Here is a 22,289-nt window from a genome sequence, read left to right as displayed (position 1 = left end):
GCTCACTGATATTTTGGATATGGAGCTCTTAATTTAAAAACTTTCCTTTTGGGATCTTTTGATGTAGGTAGTCTTTGGGGGCAGTAAGACCGTTTTGAACTTATGGTTATGAAATAAATACTTGTAGTCCCCCCAAAACATGTCACATGTATCTATGTCTTTATATGTGTGCATTGACATGGGTGTGCCAATCGAGGGTTACAACTTAATTGATGTCAAGTGTGTTGATCTTTCCTAGTTTTGTGGCAGCTGGGAGTAGCTGAAATAGTCATGGTCTCTGGGGTCAGGCAAACCTCAACTGTAATCATAATCCTGCCACCTACCCACTGTGTGACTTTGGGACATTGACTTAATATTCTGGGATTCCAGTTCATCACTTGAAAAACGTGTCTATCTACCTTTTTAGGTAGATGTAAAGATTAAATGAGATCATGCTTGTAAAGCAGTTAGTAAAGGGCCTTGAACACAGAAAGTATTCACTACATAAAAGTAGTTATGCTTTTAGAAGTCTTTTCGTCCTCTGGTTCTGTGTAGCAAAACGAGTTAGCATCTGGAAAGGGTTCACTCCTTTTCATCTCTAAGAGCATCAGCCCAGCTCAGGCTCTCACTTGCTCTCTGGGTTGCAATGACAGCCTCCTTACAACTTCATTGTTATTGACAGTTTACCTCCAGGTGGGACCCACCTGGGGTAGGTGCCACAGCTGTAGCACAGAAACGGTCCCCAGAATTGGTAGGACAGTGTAATGGTGTTTGTTGACCTTTCTGTTCCTATGTAGCTTCTCCCCAAACTTTACCGATCATGTTAGGCCTTCCTCAGAAACCACCAGTAAATGTAATTCTCACCTCTTAGTCCACCGTTCTCAAGCCTGCCAGCTACTAATGTTAAGAAACCTCTTAGCCTGTCATTTGCGGCCCTCTATAATCGGATCCCAGGTGATGTAGAGAAGGACCTGTGTATCTGTATGTGTATGTGTCCTTGTGTGTTTTCCCTACGCAGCATCTTTTCACCCACTTCTGGGAACAGCTCCAGCTCAGTTCTCCTTTTGGAGAGTGCTTGTCTCCCATTTCTCTTGGAGTCCATATGGGGCTGACACTTCTACCAAGTTCCAGGGCTACGCGTGGGACTCAGGTCTAGCCAATGACAGCATTCCACACGCATGGCAGCACGAATTGCTTCAGCAATGCATACACTGAATGAGATCAATAACTGTCGGATCGCTTCACCAATGCCAAGTAACCCCAATGCCTTAAATTGGGTGCACTGTGAAAAATGTATGACCGTTCAATTTTAAATCAATTGTTTGATATTAATATCTGAGAGATCTCAACTGTCTTAGCTACCTAGTGCTGCTGTAACAAAGAATACCATAAGTGGGTGGCTTTAAAGAACAAACATTTATTGTCTCATAGTTTCTTGGAGGCTAGAAGCCTAAATCAGGGCATTGGCTCTAGGACTGGGTCCTTCCTTGTCGGGAGACCTAGGCCATCCTTGGTGTTCCTTGGCTTGTAAAGGATTCCCTCTAAGGTTTCAAACTGGTTTCTTCTGGTTTGGACCCCTGCTGATAGTTTGTGTTTCTAACAAGTTCCCAGACGATGCTAATGATTTCACCCTAGACATACTGAATCAGAATCTACAGTTTAACAAGATATCCAGGTGATTCTTACGTATAATAAATCTTGAGAACCACTTCTCAACCAGTGGTTCTCAGAATTGGTCCCCAACCAGAAGCATTAGCATTCCCTGGGAACTTGTTAGAAATGCAAATTCCCAGGAGGGGTTTGAACTGGTTCAAAGCCCTGGTTCCCCCACGTGGTCTCCTCCCTGCTTGTGCCTCTCTGTGTGTCTGTTTCCCCTTTTTATGAGACACTTCTCAGAGCGATTAGGGTTAGGACCTCACTAATAAAACAAAAGAAAAATTCTTCTTTCCAAACAAGGTAACATTCACAGGTACAGGGGTTAGGATTGCACCATATGTTTTGGGGGGACACAATTCAGTCCATAAGATCATCATATCTGCTTGGTAATACTACTAGTTTTAAAGACAACTTTAAATGTGAGAAGTAAAAAAAAAAAAATTTTAATTTTAATCACATGCAGTTTTGTTTGTATGAACTCTTAACAACTACCTAGATAAGTTCAGAAACAAAGAGGTTCAACATAAAGCTGATCTTTGAAGTATGTCTTTGATAATTTTATCAAAATGGACTTCTGATTAAAAAAATGTATGTTTTTACTTGCCGTCGAGTTAGTGCCAACCCTCTGGTGACCTTATCCACAAGAGAACTAAACGTTTGCCCGTCCTGCACCATCTTCGCGATCACTGGTATATTTGGGTCCATTATTGTGGCTATTGTGTCAGTCCATCTCATGGAGGGTTTCCCTCGTTTTTGCTGACCCTCTACTTTACCCACCATGAGGTCCTTAGCCAGCGATTGGTCTTTCCTGATGATGTGTCCAAATATAAGTGAGCTGAAGTCTCACTAAGTCTTCCAAGGGGCATTCAGGTTCTATTTCTTCTAGGACAGGTTTGTCCGTTCTTCTGGCCGTCCACAGCATAAACATATACCTGCTCCAAAATTAAGGGCCGAAGGCGATCCTGTTTCACAGACAGTTCTATTTCCAGAACATGAGGAGTTGCTTTCATTTCGTGACTAAGAATAAGTCTGGAGACTGCTATTTGGTAGATAAACTTCAACCCGATGACTTGAAAGGTAACAGTTGGGAGGGTTGGGTCTTGGGCTGCCGCAGGCTGCTCCCCTTCATTTTCTTCCCATCCATCATTTTCCAAGTTGCTGACCAAGTTTCTGCAAATCCTGACAGGTCTCATTTTCAGCAAACATGAAGCCATGTTTGTCTGGAATACTTTAACCTGCCTGATCAGCATCCAGGATCAACACATGCCCAACTGATTCAGTCACATCTCTGATAACAATCTTGTGAACTCTACTCCTGCTTTTCAAGGACTTATCTCTCGGGCTGTCTGGGCAGTGGGGGGAGTGACCCATGCCATACATACGCTTGGCACCTTGGTAATATTCCACTGGATATCTTTATTATAGACCTAGCTGTCTTCCTTGGATGTCCTTTTCATCTGTGAAATTCTAATTCTCAACAGGAGCATCAATTGCTTATCAGGATGTCTACTGCTCTGGTTTTCATTACTATTAATACTACCAACAACCATGCACTGACTGACTATTATGTGGCAGCAAGTGTACTGTTAATTTAGATACATCGTGCATAAGATTCACAACAACCTTAACGGGTAGATGGTAATATTATTATCTCTTTACGGAAGAGGAATCTGAGATGCAGAAAGGGTAAGGAATTTGCCCGAATTTAGTCTTAAGCTCTATCCCACACAACTTGTATTTTCCAGTGACTTTCCTAAAACCTGCCATGATGCCTTACTTTCTAATTCTTAAATAATTTGTTGTTGTCATTGTTGTTAGGTTCTGTCAAGTCAGCTCCAACTCATAGTGACCCTGTGTACAACAGAACGAAACATTGCCCTGTCCCGCGCCATCCTCACAATCTTTGGAATGTTTGAGCCCATTGTTGCAGCCCCTGTGTCAATCCATCTCATTGAGGGTCTCCTTCTTTTTCACTGATCCTCTACTTTTCCAAGCATGATGTCCTTCTCCAGCGATTGGTCCCTGCTCATAAGTGTCCAAAATAGTCAAGACAAAGTCTTGCCATCGTAAATCATAAATTAACAAAACTATGTTTCAATATGAAAAAAACAAACATTTCTTTGTGTATGTTATTTTATACATGACCATAAGCAGAAGCACCTGCTATCTTGTGAGATGTGTTTTTATTCAATATGTTCAACGGTTCTCTGGCACATGCATACTAAACACTCTTAATGGCTGCACCATACTCCAGCACGTTCTGTACTCAGCATAATAAGCCATTCTCCTGAGACTGGACATCAGTTTGCTGCTAATCTTTTGACACTGCAAGTAAAAGAGCGACAGTGTCTCTGCTCAGGCGGCCTTTTGTTTCCACTGAACTGGAATCATTCATAGGGGTAAAAAGGTATACTTATCTGCATGGTGTTCCCAGGTATGGGTACTCGGGTTTTTAAGCCAGTTCATCCAAATCACAGCACAAACAGTAAAGAATGAGTGAGCCAGTTTCAATGCAACCTTGCCAGAATGGGAAGGGGGGATATTATTATTTTATTCCAGTGTGGCTAATTCAGCAGATAGAAATTAGGATCTCATGGTGGCTTTAACTTGTATGTTCGTACAATTAGCAAGGAAAGTTGTTTACTTGTATATTGGATTCTACTTACGTTTTCCTTTGTGTGGATGTTCTGGTAAATCCTTAGGGACTACTCTTATACTTGCCTGCATAACTAACCAATCATAAAGGAGCCCTGGTGGCTCAACAGTTAGGTGCTCAGCCGCTATCTGAAAGGTTGGTGGTTTGAACCACCCAGAAGCGCCACGTGAGAAAGACACGGCCATCTGTTTCCGTAACAGTTATAGCCAAGAAAGCCCTATGGGGCGGTTCTACTCTGTCATATGGGGTCACCATGGGTCAAAATCAGCTTGATGGCACCCAACAACAACAATAACATCCCATCATAGATGCACAATTAATATTTGTCAAGTCACAATGTAACGAATTGCATCAACAGAAAAACTCCATCTGAATACGTAAATTAAAAAAAAAAATCCTTACAGCAAGTTAGGGGGCTATTTTGAGAGGTATAGAGGTGGGCTTAAAATTTTTCAGTTACTCCTTTGACTTGATTTTCTATCTACCATGGGTATCAGCTACCAGCTGCATCAAGTCGACTCCATGTGTGTCAGAGTAGAACTGCACTCCATAAGGTTTTCAGTGGCTGATGTTTTAGAAGTGATCGCCAGGTCTTTCTTCCGAGGCACCTCAGAGTGGACTCAAACCACCCATCTTTTGGTTAGCAACCGAGTGCATTTACTGTTTGCGCCATGCAGGGACTACCATGGATACCAGTTATTTAACTGGATATGATAGCTGAGAAGAGCTGCCAGCACCAGTGGCTGGGCCAGATCCTGCTCATCTGTCTTAAGACAGGCCTTGTCTTCCCTACTTATGCTCCTGTGCCCGAGATCTGAACTTCTTGAACTTAAAACCTTTTCTGTTCTAACGGTGTGTCCTCTAACCCACCCAGAAAACCTTCTGGTTCAAATAATACTAATGAAAAACCTCAGGCAGCTTTACAGATTAGAATAGCTCTTAGTTTACAATGGCCACATTGAAAGGTAATGTCTTTTTTTTATTGAGGTGAAATTCACATGACGTACAATTACCCATTTTAAAGTACACAATTCAGTGGCGTTTGGTGCATTCAAGTGTCGTACAACCACCACCTCTTTCCAGTTTCAAAACGTTTTTATCTCCCCAGGAAAACACCCCGTACCCATTAAGTGATAGCCTCCCCCTGCCCCGTTCCTTCTTCTCCTCACCCCCTCGCACCTGCTAATCTCTTCTCTGTCTCTTTGAGTTTGCTTACTCTGGATACTTCATATAAAAGGAATCACACAATATGTGACTTTTTGTGTCTGGCTTTTTTCACTTAGCATAATTGTCTCAAGGTTCACGCGCTAGTACTTCATTTCTTTCTTTCGGCTGAGTAATATGCCACTGTATGTGTATATTTTCAATGACACGTTGCAAAAAATTTCTAACCTAAGACAGGCAAAATAAGCCCACGCAATATAAAAAGTGCACAGGCGTGTATGTGTGTGTGTGCAAGGGCGCTGTGAGTTTGTGCGTGTGTGTGTTTGGTATGGATGTGTGTACGTATATGTGCATATGCGCGGGCATGTGAGTGTTTGCCTGTGTGTATGTGCATGTCTGAGTCTGTGTACAAGTACGTTGTGTATTTGGCATATATGCGTGTCTATGGGTGTGTGCATGTGTGTCTTTGTGTGCGAGTGCATTGTGTGTTTGCATTTGTGTGCGTGGTGTGTATGTGTGCGTACATGTATGTTTGTGTATGTGCATTGTGTGTGTGTCTGGTGTGTATGTGTGTGTATGTATATGTGTACATGTATGTTGCGTGCCTGTGTATTCTGTGGGTTTGTGTGTATGTGTGTGTGGTGTATGATGTGTGTGGGCACATGTGTGTTTGTGTGTGCATTGAGTGTGGTGTGTATGTATTTATGTGTGTGCACACATGAGTTGGTGTGTATGTGCATGTAGATGTGTATGTGTGTGTTTCTAGCACCCCAAGCCTCGGACTTCAGACTCTGTTGCTATTGCATCAAGGTTTATCAAAAATTGTCTCAGCACTCGAGCTGCTGAGATGGATGGCACAATCCGTAGGTCTTCTGACCTTGATCAACATGAAGAAAATTCCAGCTGAACTGTGCAAAACTGCCGGGACCACATAAATCACATTTGGACAGGGCATGCTTTCTATCTAAAGCGTGAAGCCACCCGATCACCTCTCAGGCGCTGGGATAATAAAACACAGCGACTGCAGAGAAAGAAGAAGGAATTAACACTCACTCCACTCGTCACAGAAAGCCACTGGCCCTTTTTCTTAGAAGGAGAGATGACAGACCATCCTGAAAATGAGCTTAACCCTTAATTGTTCCCTAAACGCACTTGAATTCAGAGTTTCAAGAAACAAGTATCACTAAAGATTACACAAATTAGACTTGCTTCTTTTAAGTAAAATGAATGAGGAATGAAAAAAAATTGCTTAATTAATGGTATTAAAATATAAGCATGTCAGCCTCAATTAATACATAATTGCACAGAGATGACAAATACCGGTATAGATAAATCATACTTTTTAAATTACTGTGTCAGAAACTTACACTTACGTAGGTGAGGCTAGAGTCAGGTATTTTATCAACACAATATAATTAACAAATACAATCGGCTTCTCAAGGGCCTAGGAAAGTGTGTGTAATGTACGGTTCTCATGATAGATAGGTTTCAGCAGAGATTTCCGACTAAGACCAGGAAGAAAGGCCTGGTGATCTACTTCTGAAAATTAGCCAATAAAAACCCTACGGATCACAACAGAATATTGTCTGATACGTTACTGGAAGATGAGCCCCCTAGCTTCAATGGCACTTATAAAATAGCCACAACAGTGGATCAGAGCCTAGAAACTATCATAGTGATGGAGCATGGCCAGGCAATGTTTCACTCTGTTGTATGTGGGGTTACCATGAGCTGGAGAGGACTGGATGGTAACTAACACCAACAACAGTTGGTTAGACTGTTTTTAAGCCACGTAGGATCCGACACAATGCCAGCGCTTTGATACACTGCAAACTCATAACAACAGGAGAAACAGACTTCCTCAAAAGTGAAGACCCGTCAGTGAATGTAAGAGAAACACAAAGTGTCTGTCTGCTCTTCGTCTTTTGGGCTTAAACACAGATCATTTGGGGTTTGTTTCACTCATCAACCGCCAGATCCCGCACAGGGAACAACCGATACCTGGCAGATGTGTGGTAACCCCGCACCTCTTCACTCTTGTCGGACATCAGTGATTCTTCACACACTCTTCCTGGTAGAGAGAACCCAGATGCCACAACCTCAGACTCCCTGCCTACACAGCATTCTGTGTTGATCTATCAATCTGAGTTGACACCAGAGAGTAAATCTGTTTCCAATCACTGGTCTACACCTTGAGCCAGGTTTTCCGACCCTCTCCAGGCACCTTCATCCAAGCTGACAGGGACCAGCAGGGCACCCAAAACCCTAGCCTGGTGATTGCAGACTTGGTATCCAGTCTTAGCTTTGCAATTTATTTAACTGTGGTGTGACGTTGATCAGATCATCTCCCCTCTCTGGTTGCCTGTTTTCCATTCGTTAAATGAGGTTGTGGTTCTACACGTACCTTCTCTTATCCAACCAGGGACCTAAAAAAACCCAGACAAGAATTAAGGAAGAATAGGAGAAAAGCAGGAGGCCCTGGGTGGTGCAAATAGTTAACACACTCGGCTGCTAACTGAAAGGTTGGCGGTTCAAGTCCACCCAGAGGTGCCTTGGAAGAAAGGCCTGGTGAACTACTTCCAAAAAATCAGCTGTCGAAAGCCCTATGGAGTACAGTTCTACTCTGACAGACACAGGGTTGCCGTGAGTCAGAGTCAGCTTGATGGCAACTTGTTTTTTATGTTATTTTTAAGAGAAAGGCAAATACAGAAGAGTGTAATAATGAGGCAGCTTGCATTTATTGAAGGCGTACCCTGTGTCTACATAATTACCCCATCGAGTCCCAAAGGGGCCCCAGGAATTATATATCCTTCTCTTCTCCATTTCACATGAGGAACTTGAGGATCTGTGAGGTTAAATCACCAGGAAGTAGCCAAGCTGAGTTTCAAGCCAGGCCTTTGAGAATGCCAAGACAAAGCACTTAGCCGCTCTGCCGTACCTGTGATTCTTTAGACTAGCTTCCCAAAGCCAACTTCAAGGCCGACGGGAGGGCGTATCAGACAAATGGCCTGATCTACCTCAATAGCTTTTCCCGGCACTCTCTGTGTTCCATCTGCACCCAGGGTACTGCTGAGCGGCCCCGCATCCCCTCGTCATCTGTCACTCGGGTCTCCTGCCCATCAGAGGCTAATTTAACTTGACACCATATCCATTCTAGAAGCTCTTCCAGTTTTTTACATGGCTTCCTCCTCTCCCACCGCACCACCACCCTACAATTTCCCTCAAAGAAATGAAAGAGGAGAGTAGTACCCACATTTCATTTTCAAAGTTTAGTAAAAGAGAGAGCGTCAGTCAACCTGCAGACGGGACACAAAAGACAGGCACAGAGACCCATCTTGCAGTCAGACGCGCTTGTCTACCAAAATAGCTCTTGGTCACGCTGGGATGTGAAGCAGGAGCTGGAACCATCAGCGTTTCGATCCTTGTGAAGAGCAGGCCCACTGAGGACCCCGAGATAATGCCTTTGCATGAGTAATTACGAGGAAATAAAATGCAGAAATGCGTTGTAGGATGCCATGTAGCATATCCCAGGCTATTTCTGTACTCCCGAGGGCATTGTTGCGGTAATTCTCAGAAGCAGAGCTACCGTGGACCTGTGTGTCGGGCACTGTGCACGCTGCTCACACAAGGGACACTTGGCGTTTTCCTGTGTGGCATCCTTGAAACAGGTGGTATAGCTTAATGGTTACTAACAGTTTAGCTTAATTAGTGAAGAATGTCTGTCTGGAGCACTGTGTTCTTTTAAAGAACGAACTATATGGGATCAAGTGACAGCAGCAACCCAAAAGATAGGAAGCTTAGGGGGCAGTGAGTTTATGTCAGTGCGGGAGGAACAGCTGGGAAGAGGAGGGCAAGAATGTTTGCACAACTCGAAGAACGTTATCGATATCACTGAATTGTACACGTAGAAACAGTTGAACTGGTGTATGTTTTGCTGTGTATATTTTCAACAACAAAAAATAAGTCATTAAAAAAGAAAAAAGAGTAACCCTCAGACTGCCGGGTTTGAATCTCATCTCCACACTTACTCCCTGGGGGATCTCAGGCTTGTTGGGCAAGCCCCCTTCCCTCGGTTTCCTCATCTGTAAAGTGGGGCTAAGTATTGTATTTGTCTTTAAGGATCTTCTTTGGGATTCCGTAACAGAAGGCACATACAATGCGAAAAACAGTGTCTAGCATATAGTATGTGCTGAGTCCCGTGTTGCTGCAGTGATGGTGGTGATCATGATTCATTTGCCCTTCTGGAAAAATCACTTGGGGTTTCTTTTGAGAAACCATTCGTCTTTCTTCATTTAGCACGTTAAAGTCTTTCAGCTGGGGCTCATCTTACTGAAACAAGGAAGGATGTTCCCCTAGAACCTTTGGAGAGAGCATGACCCAGCTGACCCCCTGAAATCAGACTCCCAGCCTCCAGAACCATGAGAAAATAAATGACAATTGTTCTACGTCACTCAGTTTTTGGCAGTTTGCTACAATAGCTCTAGCAAGCTAATACAGATGGCGAAGCCCTTGCCTCCTTTCTACCATCTTCTCGAGCCACTCTGCGCACTGCCTTCAGAGAGCAACACTGCCCTCCATCCAGTTCCAGCGTCAGACCGAGCCTCCGCCTCCGGATCTCCACAGGGCTCTGTGCTCTGCCCAGAGTGCTTCACCCGCTTCCTCTTTAAGCCTGCATCTCAAGTGTCATTCTTCGCAGAAGCTTCCCTCAGACTAATATAATGCTCATTGCTCCAGCTTTGGGGAATCCTGGAGCTTCTTCCCTTTCCATGCAGACACATAATCAGTCTGAAACACAAGGCATTTGGAAGAGAAAATAATTCCAGTGCCCAGACGAGTTCTGTAAGTCTCACCAAGTGGTGCTCACTGGAGTCTTTGCCTTTGTTGGCCTGGAATATCTCATTTTTGTGTTTAATGAGAAACTCGTTCATGAATGCTTCCCACTCTGGGCAGCGGCCCTCCGAGGAAGGAGTCAGCCTTCCCCTTTGCCTTTGTTCTGCAGCCCAGAGGACTCAGCCTCTCTCATCTGCACAGCAAGAAGCTGGGCAAAAGGAACCCACCATGGTGAGGGCTTTGTGCTCATTCTCAACCTTGCTGCCATCTCAGCCCCTGAAATCCAGGGGGTTCATTTGCTGTCTGTGTTGGCCAGCTCTGTGACTCCTCAAGGCAGCAAGCTGTGCACAGATATGTAAGCTGAGCAGCCACTGCCCTATTCCAGAAAGGCGCCGCCCATGACCCAGCAGTCTGAGACACCAGGTCTTTATTCATTCTTTCGCTCATGCAAACCTTCCTCTCCACCTCCCTACATGACTTACTTGGCAATGAATGAAGACGCCTTTCTAGGCATATTCATCAGTCGGAAAGGGCAATTCTCATATACTACAAAGTTAATTCTCAGTTTTCATGTAAGACAATATATCATTAGAGCTAAGAGTCCAGCCTCTGCAGTAATAATTTCTGAGTCCAAATCCTCCCTCATTATGCAACTTGAATGATCTTGGGCAAGTCCTTAACCTCCTGGAGCTTCTGTGTTTTCACTTGTAAAGTGGGGATGACGGTACTTACCATACGCCTCGTATCCCGCCTGTCAGTGTGTCGTACCGTGGTGGTTTGTGTGTTGCTGTACAGCTGGAAGCTCTGCCACCAGTCTTTCAAACACCAGCAGGGCCACCCACAGTGGACAGGTTTCGGAGGAGCTTCAAAACTAAGACAGACTAGGAAGAAACACCTGGCCATCTACTTCCTAAACTTAGCCAATGAAAACCTTATGGATCACAATGGAATACTGTTCAATATAGTACTGCCAAATGAGCCCCTTAGGTTGGATGGCACCCAAAATACACAGTGACTGCAACATCAATGATTGTGAAGATGGCACAGGACTGGGCTACATGTCGTTCTCTTATACATGGCTTCACCCCTAGGTTGGAAGGCACTCCATGATGGACTCGAGCGTACCAACGATCGTGAAGACGGTGCAGGACCAGGCAATGTTTCGTTCTGTTGCGCTTGGGATTGCCAGGAGTCCAAGCCAACTCAATGGCAACCAACCACAACCACAAAACGACAACCACACATCACTGTTGTAAGTATTCAAAGGTACTTGCAGTGCCCAGCCCGGAGTAAATGTCGTACAAAGTTAAGTCCAGAACTCTCCGCATTAACTGCTCCAGGATAACCCCTAGCTCCCAATCACTATCACATCTTCAATCAGACCCAATCTAAAAGTCACCATAACTTTGAAAACCACCCAAAGTCCTTCTGTGCAATCTCATAGCAGGAGTGGACGTGGTTAGCCGCACCAGGCAGAGCAGCAAGCAAGAGGAGGAAACCCTGTCTGCATTCACAGCCTCCGACAAATGGGCACCATCTCCTCCTGACTGACGTCCCCACCGGCGGATCCATCAGCCTTCCCTCTCGTCACCTGGATCTCAAAGCTTCATACGGAGTACTGCAACTCAGATGGATCTTACGCTACAAATAAAAATGAATTTAAATGCCTCGCTCCCCACCAGAAATGTTCGTACTGTAAATGTCAAATGCATGTGTAGCTTTGGGAGTCCGCACGGGCGCTCCGAGGGATGGGTGGGTTCCCGTCACTTTGGCTAAATCGGCATTAACTTTATGTCATTCGCCTGCAGAAGGAAGCAATCTGGGCTCTTGCTTCGCATGTAAGGGTGAAAAATTCCACCCGCCCTTCATCTCTCTGAGATAGCCTTCAGGAGATTTTTGAGAAATGGCCAGGAAGCCATGTGTCTGTGGGCACGCTTCACCGGAAAACCAAACCCGTTGCCGTCGAGTCGATTACAACGTGTTATGGATTGAATTTTGTCCCCCCGAAATACTTGTTATAAATCCTAACCCCTATACCTGTGGTGACAGTTCCATTTGGGAGTGGCTTTTCCTTGTTATATTAATGAGGCAGTATTAGTGTATGATATGTCTTAGATCAGTATCTTTTGAGCTATGGAACGAGCAGATTAAGCAAGGAAGCAGAGATGGGGAGAGAGAGATGCCATGCCACACGAAGATCACCAAAGAGCCAACGAACAGAAGCTGAGAAAAAACAAAGACCTTCCCCCAGAGCTGACAGAGAGAGAAAGGCTTCCCCTAGAACCGGCACCCTGAATTCAGACTTCTAGCCTCCTAAACTGTGAGAAATTAATTTCTGTTTGTTAAAGCCATCCACTCGTGTCATTTCTGTCATAGCAGCACTAGAGAACCAAGACACAGCTCATGCCTCCCCATGTGACAGAGTAGAACTGCTCTACAGGGTTTTCTTGGCTGCAATCTTAATGGAAGCAGTTCACCAGGTCTTTCTTCTATGGCGCCACTGAGCGGGTTCAAACTGGCAACCTTTAGGTTAGCAGTCAGTGCAAACAATTTGCACCACCCAGGGACCTTAGGTGTCCTCACAGGGCTCTGCTAATTGGTGGACCTGGAAGCAAAAAAAGGTACATAAAACAAAACCACATTCCAATACACACCATGGACTTCCCCATAAACCAACAGGCAAGGGTCTCCAAATGTCAGCCACATGGAAAATAGACCTCTAGGATACAGGAAATTAGAGAACAGGGACAGAAAAGAATCCTTTCATTCTGTCAACAATCCCAGACTAAGTCCAGATGGTGTGCAGACCTATAAAGGCATGTTTATGGCTCTTCATTAAGATGAGAAGTCTCCTCACCTCTTGACATTCACAGATTATCTGCCATCATTATACCTGATGTAGGGTTCAGTGGAAAACAACGCCGTTCAAGGGAAACGGTCTCACAGAATGGACGAGAATGGGATGCGGCATGGAACTGAAGATAGGTAGGGCAGTAGGAAGTCCTATTAGACCTTACAGAAAACTCAAACTCTTGTGTTTTCTAAAATTCTTCTATCAAGAAGATACTCAATAATATGCAGGTAAAGGTAGAGATATAAGTACATAATTATATCCATTAAAAAAGTTGCCATTGAGTCGACTCTGACTCATGGTGACCCCATGGGTGTCAGAGTAGAACTTTGCTCCATAGGGTTTTCAGTGGCTGATTCTGGGGAAGTAGATTACCAGGCCTTTGTTCTGAGGCACCTCTGGGTGGACTCAAACTACCAAATGTTCGGGTAGCAGCAGTTAACTCTTTGTGCCAGGGCCTCCTAAATATATCCATGTTATGGTTATTGTTGTTGGGTGCCCCCAACTTGGTTCCAACTCATGGCAAACCCATGTGACAGAGCAGAACCAGCCACAGGGTTTCCAAGGCTGTACTCTTTATGGGAGCAGATCACCTGCTCCTTCTCCTATGGAACCACTGGTGGGTCTGAACCATCAACCTTTGGGTTAGCAGCCAAGAGCTGCTAACCAGGGCTCCTTACATACGATGTTTATGAAGGAGAAGCATACAAGAGCAAGGGAAGGAAGAAAGAAAGTGAAAGGAAAATGAAAAAAAAAAGGAAAATGAACATTATTATTGTCAAGCTCTCTACCTACGGAGGTTGTGTTAAGCTTTCTTAACTAAAGGAAACTGGGCTTTAAAGAAGGCGCTGCTGGTTCCCCTCAGAGCGCTCAGCAGTCGTATAAACCCACACGGGCCAAGGGGCTGCCATTTCTGAGGTAGGCTGACTTATTACTTTGGCACCTCTGTCATCTCTCGTCACTTCAGTTCCACTTTATCAAATTACTGATGTTGCCAGAAGCATTTGGAGTCAATGGGGAGGGCCACACACACACACACACACACACACACACACACACACACACAAGGAACGCAGAGGTGACTGTCACTTGATTGGTGAAATTTCACAATGACACATCAGGGAGACAGAAGCACCGGAGTGCATTCTCAGAACTGGATGACGATTGCTGCACGGCGCCTGCCATCTCCCCATGTGGCCTCACGCCCTATCGCCGCACACACAGAATGGGGACGTTGGCGCCCTTCTGCTGGGGGTGGGGGCGCGGCCCCTCTGCGGTCATTAGGGTCCTTCACTTTGACTTTTCCGTTGAGACGCAGAGCCCAATATACGGAGCTCACCCACATCCAACCATGTTAGGAAATCCCGAGGAACTCCAGCCCAAACGTAAGAATCACCCCATTGCTGAGAATTCAAAGGAAGAATTTAGACAGGGAGACATGCTACCCTGTTTAACAGGGGGAATAAAAAGTCCTTAAAGTATAAGACAGAGAGAATTTGAAATAGATATTTTGACTGCCACACTTCTAGGAATCAACACCCATTAATTGCAGGCAAATGCATGGTTAATTCACGTATCAGTCACGTGATGCCAAGTTTGCAAACAATCAGAACTCTTCAGGAATGGGGCTTCATTTGAAGTATTCCCACTCAACCCAGCAATGTAGGACAAAGCACAGAAATCCGTGTAGCTAGATGTGGATACGGATATAGATACATAGACATAGACATAGTATAGCTGTAGATATAGACACAGGCATAGATACAATATGGACATAAATGTAGACATAGATACAGTGTAGCTAGAGATATAATTTAGATATAGTATAAATGTAGATAGAGACATACGGATATAGACAGAGTATACACAGAGACATAGTATAGACAGATAAAATCCATGGTGTAGATATAGTGTAGATACAGATATAACTATAAGTATACTATAAACATAGGTATAGATATTGACATAGTAAAGACATAAACATAGCATAGGCATAGACATAGTATAGGCAGATATAATACAGATATAGTACAGATAGAGATATAGTATAGATGTAGATGTAGATAGAGATAGAGATGGAAGTATAGTATAACCCATTGCTGTTGAATCGATTCTGACTCATAGCGACCCTATAAGACAGAGTAGAATTGCCCTATAGGGTTTCCAAGGAGTTGCTGGTGGATTCAAACCGCCAACATTTTGGTTAGCAGCCGAGCTCTTAACCACTGCGCCACCAGGGCTCCAGATATAGTATAGATATAACTGTAGATACAGTATAAATGTAAATATAGGTATAGACATAGTATAGACACAGACATAGTATGCTGTTGTCGTTGTTGTTAGGTGCCGTCGAGTTAGTTCCGACTCATAGCAACCCTATGTACAAAAGAACAAAACCCTGCCCAGTAGACATAACATAGACATAGATACAATATAGATGTAGATACAGTGTAGGTATAGTATAGATGTAGCTAGATAGACAGATACAGTATAGATATGGTATAGATATAGCATAGCTATAGATGTAGACATACACACAGACATCTTCCCTTTCATGAGAACAGCTCAAGCCGTGTACAGAATGACTTTTCCCCACCAATAACCATCACAGAGCGACCACAGCCATGGCGAGTCCCTATCGTCATGATCTGTGAACCAAAGGCCTTTGTGTAGGTAGAAGGGTGTCTGTGTGGCCGACTCTCCTTGCCAGAGCTCATCATGGCCGCCCATTTCCCTTGGGGGTGATGCAACTGGTGTTGTTTTAAAAGCATCAGTTCCCCTGGCAGCTTTCAAACATGACTGGCAAATAAAAAAAAAAAAAAAAGTCACCAGACAAAAAACATGCCTGTCAATTCAATAAAACAGTCAAAGGGAAGTGGAAACATCCCGGATTTTGGAAGCAGTTTTGGGAACACGCTTTCTGAGCACCGTGACGAGAGCAGAGTGGCTGGGGCAGAGCAGGGAGGACAGATGGAAAGACTGTGGACATGTGTTGAGACTAAGCGCCACCTCCAAGTGTTCAACTTGCACAAAGCACACAAGCATGTATACCAGTCTGCTAATACAGTGCTGTGAAGCGAAACATAATTGGAAGCACTGTAGGGTCGCTATGAGTCGGAATCGAATCGACGGCAATGACTTGGCTAAAACGAGAGCAACACGCAGCTCTGTCTAAGCTGGGGATGCACTGCTGCCTGAGTTTAAGCTACCATGTCATTGTTCCTTTCAATAGGAAGGGATTAACACTCCTTGAAAATAATGCATGGCAAATTCTCTTTTATTTAAAAGCAAATCTTGTTTTGAGAAGTCCCCAATCACCTTATTAATCAGCAGACGCGCCCGAGCCATCACAAAATCAGGGCTGAAAAAGCTCTGTTTGAAATAATAACTGTATTTGACAATAACATGCAGGTACAAAGAGAAACAGCTTTCAAAATTGCAGAATGACATCAAAAGTAGCCAGGAGATACGTACCCTCAATTCACTTATTTGACCTCTTTGGATCCAAAGCATTAAAAGTAAAATTTGATCTGCTCAAATACGCTTTGCCATGGAAACTTCTGGAACTCTTGTCAATAAAGAAAGAGTGTGAAAATGTTAGACTGAAGAATATTGTCTAGTAGATGCTTTTCCTGAGAGGCGCCACATCGAGTATAACAAAGACGATAACGGAGGACTATCCCTAAACGTGTAGGAAATGACCTCCCTTCACCACCAAAAACATCTCAAGTAGGAAGTCCCAACTCATGCACAGCATGGGATAGAAATCGCAATTGCAGTGGACTCTCCTTCGAGCCAAACTGTATCAAATATAGAGACACTTCCCGGAAAGCCCAATGTTACGTGTTCTATAATATACGACATGTCACGTGCATACGTATACATATCATCATCCTCAACAACAATACTCAACTAAAATGTGAAATAAGTTAAAGGATAAGAGAATTGTTTGCCTTAAGATAAGGATATGACCCAAACAAAAATCAGCACTGAGTGTTCTTCTTTATACTTAATTATATTATGCAGTTTTCATCAAAGCTATCAGAAATAACACACATTGCAAGGGAAAAAAAAGACGAATCTTTTAAGTATGATTTTAAGTGTCTAATATCAGCGTGTGAATTCCGTTTATAAACCATCCAGCTAGGCATGCCTTAAACACTTGGGTTTAAATCACAGAGGTCTTGTTGTGTTTGAATCCAAAAAGATGAAAACAATTGACTTACTTTTCTGTCTTCTATTTCCACACAGGTATTGCAGTCTGCTTTGATATCCTAAGAGGCGGACAAGAGAGAGAGAAAGTACAGGTGTCAGACTTATGGTCGGAGAATCTTCGGCGGTGTCGTTGAAATGCCCTTTAAAATAATAAAGGGTTCATCATCCTAACAGTTGTTTCTCAAGCCATTACTTTTTATGGCGCTTTTTAGAGGTATATGCCTAGTGTTTGCATTAGAGACATATGGGTGTCATAAGTAAGCTGTATTGCATGCAGATTGTGGTGTGGAGGCAAAGGCCATGGATCAGAGGCCGCAACAAAGAGATGCTACAGCTCATAAAATGGTATGCTCCCCCAAACACCTTTCCTCCAATCAGTAGGGGCTGCCCTTAATCAAACTCAATGTCTCTCTCATTCCATATTTAGGATTGTCTAATCTACCTCCTTTCAATATAATACCATCACAGTTTATCTTTTCTTCTGTTCGTTCACTCATCTATCCATTCATCCATCTATATATCCATCAAAATATACACTTTATCTATCATCCTTCTATTCATCTATCCATCTACCTATCCATCCATCCACCCATCCATCCAACCGTCCATCCATCCATCCATCCATCCAACCATCCATCCATCCATCCATCCACAAATGTAAGCTTATTTGGAAAAACAGTCTTTGCATATGTAATCCAGCTAAGAGGAAGTTATATTGGATTAGGATGGGCCCTGAATCCAGTGAGTCGTGTCCTTTTAAATAGGAGGGGGAGATTTGGAGACACATGGAAAGAAGGCCATGAGAAGATGGAGGCAGAGAATAGAATGACGTGTCTACAAGTCAAGGAACGCCAAGGTCACCTGCGACCACCAGAAACTAGGAGAACGGCATGGAACAGATAGATTCTCCCTCAGAGCCTCCAGAAGAAACCAACCCTGCCCACATCCTGGATTCAGACTTTGGGCATCCAGAACTATGAAAGAATACTTTTCTATTGTCTCACATCACCCAGTTTGTGATGGTTTGTTACAGCAGCCGCAGGAGACTAATACAATCTGTAAACACAACACTTGGACGTGGGGCCATAATTTGCATGGGCTTCCTTTGTCTTTTCTCATCTATATCCCTCATTTAATTCTTGTAGTCATTGACTGATTTAGGACATTGAGTCAGCAAAACATCCCTTACTTTTATGAAGACCTCCCCCAGAATGCTTGTGTTAAGAAACAAAGAAAAATTTGAGATTAAGTCGATTTTGGAGTGATGAAAGTCATACATTATTTTTAAACTTAAGAGATGCCATCTAAAAAGGTGCAAAAAACCAGCTCTCAGACTCGTTTATGCTGTCCTGTCTAAGCAAGGTTGCATTTCCTTTTTCTCCCAGAGTGGAAATATGTTGAGTTTATTGGAAAGAACCCACTTCCGATTCTGATTCACCCATGACGAAGTGACAGGTGTTAATCAACTATCTAACGACATCAATAAACCAAAGGCAGGTTTTTGTTCCTAATCTGCAACTGAGGACCCACATAAGCCACAAAAAAAGCCATCTGGCACAATCAGGGTTCTTGCCATTTCCCTAAGATTATTCAATTTATACTTGTCAGGATTCATTTGCGGAACCCAGGCTGGATTTTTTATTTAGATGATATTGTTGGTTTGTCATCCGCTGCAGATCCAGGCAGGAGGTGCCCCAAGGGACTGCACATGCTTCTGAACAATGTCGGACTCAAATTGGAAAAATGTCACTTTTGCAGGAACGTATTATTGTTCAGAGCACTCTGTGCTGAGCTGCCTTTTCCGGATGGGCTACAACCTGAACTTTTCAGAATCAAAGTAGTTGAGTAAGTACTTCAGCCCCACTTGATGACTTTGTGTGGAAAACTGCTCAACTACTTAAGCGTTAAGTACGAATCTGGAGCAGTGTACTCAATGCCAAGCAATCAATTTCCCTACAGAAGCCAACCATCCTTCTCTATGTAGCTGGAAAACCCTGACTAACACCTCAATTGCTGGCAACAGATAGGATTCCACAGACTCTACAGAGTCACAATGCTTGGGCCCATACTACTGGACTCTACCACACAAGTTGCAGGACCACGCACAAGTGGCCCAACTGCTCTTAGCCTCAGTTTCCCCAGCTGTAAAATTCGGAAAATAACAGCACCTGCCTCGTTACTTATTTGTTGTTAGTTGCTGTTGAGTCGATTCCAGCTCATGGTGACTCCATGTGTGTCAGAGTGGAACTGCTCCACAGAGTTTTCAATGCTGTGACCTTTCAGAAGCAGATTGCCAGGGTTGTCTTCTGAGGCACCTCTGGGTGGGTCTGAACCACCAACCATTTGGCTAGTAGTCGAGCCAGCACTTAACCATTTGCACTATCCAAGGACTTCTCGTTAATCACTAGGCATATCCAATGCCTATAAGTGCCTTAGCATATGGTAAATCGTCGTAGCTTATGCTAAATTGTCAAAAAATGTTAGCTGTCATCAACAACCAGAGTTCCTGGGTGGTGGAAATGGTTAACACACTTGGCTGCTAACCAAAAGGTTGGTGGTCCAAGTCCACCCAGAGGTGCCTCAGAAGAAAGTCCTGGTGACCTACTTCCAAAAACTCCACCATGGAAAACCCCACAGAGCACAGTTCTACTCTGACACGCATGGGGTTGCCACAAGTCATAGTCAACTCAGTGGCAACTGTTTTTTGGGTTTTTTTTTCTTTGATCATTGACGACATCCTCCAAAAGTCAGTGAAACCTGGTTCTCACTGGAGAATTTAGAACTTAAAACAGCTCTATTTTTACAGTTTTCTCTTCCAAGGCCCCTGAGTTCTTCTGGCTGTTAGACATCAAAGCACTCATGTGTCTGTTCTTTTCAGAAGCTGCGCTGTCTCCCGAAAGAGTTTTCTTTTCTTGTTCACTTTGTGTGTGGGTTGTTTCTGATGATTTTTGTAGTTCAGGGATATTTATGCCCATAATGCAAGACCGCCATCATTCCTGAGGGTGTATTAGCTTCATTCACTGTTCAGAAGCACCTGACAGGCGAAACCCCTGTGAACCGGTAGAGAGAAGTATCTGCTGAGGGAGTGGGGCCTGGGAACCTGAGAGGACTTAGAAGTGAGGAAACCACAGCGGGTTGAATATTGTTGTTGCTGGGTGTCATTGAGTTGATTCCAACTCATATCGACCCCATGTGACAGAGTAGAACTGCCACGTAGGGTTTCCTAGGCTGTAATCTTTATGGGAGCAGATTGCCAGGTCTTTCTGCCATGGACTTGCTGAGTGGGTTCGAACTTCCAACCTTTTGGTTAGCAGCCAAGCGTTTAACTATTGTGCCACCAGGGCTCGTTAGTAGCCCAAGCAAAATATGTCCATGTTCTCACCCCAGAATCTGTGAATGTGAACTTATTTGGAAAGAGTCTATGCAGATGTAATTATTTTGAGATTTGATCATCCTGGATTGTCCATGTGGGCCCTAAATCCAGCAACAGATGCTTGATAAGAGACAGAAGACAGAGAGGAAGAGAATGCATGTAAAGACAGGGACAGAGATTGAAGTGATGCAGCCACAAGCCAAGGAATGCCTGGGGCCACCAGAAGCTAAAAAGAGGCAAAGAAGAGTTCTCTCCTCAATCTTCATAGGGAGCGTGGCCCTGCTGATACCTTGATTTCAGAATTCCGGCCTCTGGAACTGTGAAAGAATACATTTCTGTTGTTTGAAGACACTAAGTTTATATTGGGGCAGTGGCTGTTCAGTGGTGCAGTTCTCCCCTTCCATGAGGGAGATCTGGGTTCAATTCCTGGCCAGTGCACCTCATACACAGCCACCACCCATCTGTCAGTGGAGGTTTCTGTGTTGCTATAATGCAGAACAGGTATAAGCAGAACTGCCAGACTAAAACAGACTAGGAAGAAAGGCCTAGTAATCTACTTCTGAAAATCAACCAATGAAAACCCTATGGATGACAACAGTCCAATCCACAGCCAGTGATGGGAATGGTGGAGGACTGGGCAGCGTTTCATTCCATTTTGCATGCAGTTGCCATGAGTGGAGGCCCACTCAACAACAACAACAAACTTTGTGGTATTTTGTTATAGCTGCCACAGGAAACTCATACGGAGCCTCCAGGAGCATCTTGTGCTGATCTCTCCTGCTTGATACTTGGCTGCTTATCACTAAGAAAAGGAAGGAGTGGTCAAGAGACCACCTTCAACCGGAGAGAAGAAAAATCTCTTTACAAGAGATCCCAGGGCGAACTTACTGTTATGGTCATGCGCCCAGATGTTTTCAGAAGACAGCCCTGGAAGCTTTAAATTGATGAATTTGGCTATCAGTTCTGAAAGGGCAATGGAAAGAAAAGAGCAAGGTCTTGTGTTTGACATGGGGGGTAAGTAAGGGTCATATATCCTTAGTGAAGCGTTGGTCTCCTGGACTCAGATACTCCCAAGGCCCTAGGGTGTGTTTCACGGGGAATATCTGCAGCTTAAGTCATCTCTGGGGATATAGGGAGACATAGCTAAAAGTTTCTCTGACAAGCCCAAATCAGGCTTACCATCAACTACCCTTCCACCATCAAACATCCACCATACTTCCACTTTCAAACACCCTTCCTCTAACAACCACCCTTCCACCATCAACTACCCTTCCACCTTCAACCACTCTTCCACCATCAACCACCCTTTCACCATCAACTACCCTTCTAACATCAACTACCCTTCTAACATCAACTATCCTTCCACCTTCAACCACCCTTCCACCATCAACCACCCTTCCACCTTCTACCACCCTTCCACCATCAACTACCCTTCCACCATCAACTACTCTTCCTCCTTCAACCATCCTTCCACTTTCAACCACCCTTCCACCATTAACCACCCTTCCACCATCAACCACCCTTCCACCATCAACTACCCTTCCACCATCAACTACCCTTCCACC

General features: G+C 44.1%; 1 protein-coding gene across 1 annotated transcript in view; it reads right to left on the bottom strand.

Moving 5' to 3' along the window:
- The window catches only part of RBFOX1 (RNA binding fox-1 homolog 1), a 1,254,735-nt gene that overhangs the window by 1,036,069 nt on the left and 196,377 nt on the right, over positions 1–22,289 (bottom strand). The window contains exon 2 of the mRNA XM_012554607.1: positions 17,363–17,410. Within this exon, the coding sequence (XP_012410061.1) occupies positions 17,363–17,410 (48 nt within the window). The remainder of the gene's footprint in view (positions 1–17,362; positions 17,411–22,289) is intronic.

This window comes from Trichechus manatus, unplaced genomic scaffold (assembly GCF_000243295.1).
Source record: "Trichechus manatus latirostris isolate Lorelei unplaced genomic scaffold, TriManLat1.0 scaffold00024, whole genome shotgun sequence".
Taxonomy (NCBI): Eukaryota; Metazoa; Chordata; class Mammalia; order Sirenia; family Trichechidae; genus Trichechus; species Trichechus manatus.
This window is presented reverse-complemented; position numbering and strand designations above follow the sequence as displayed.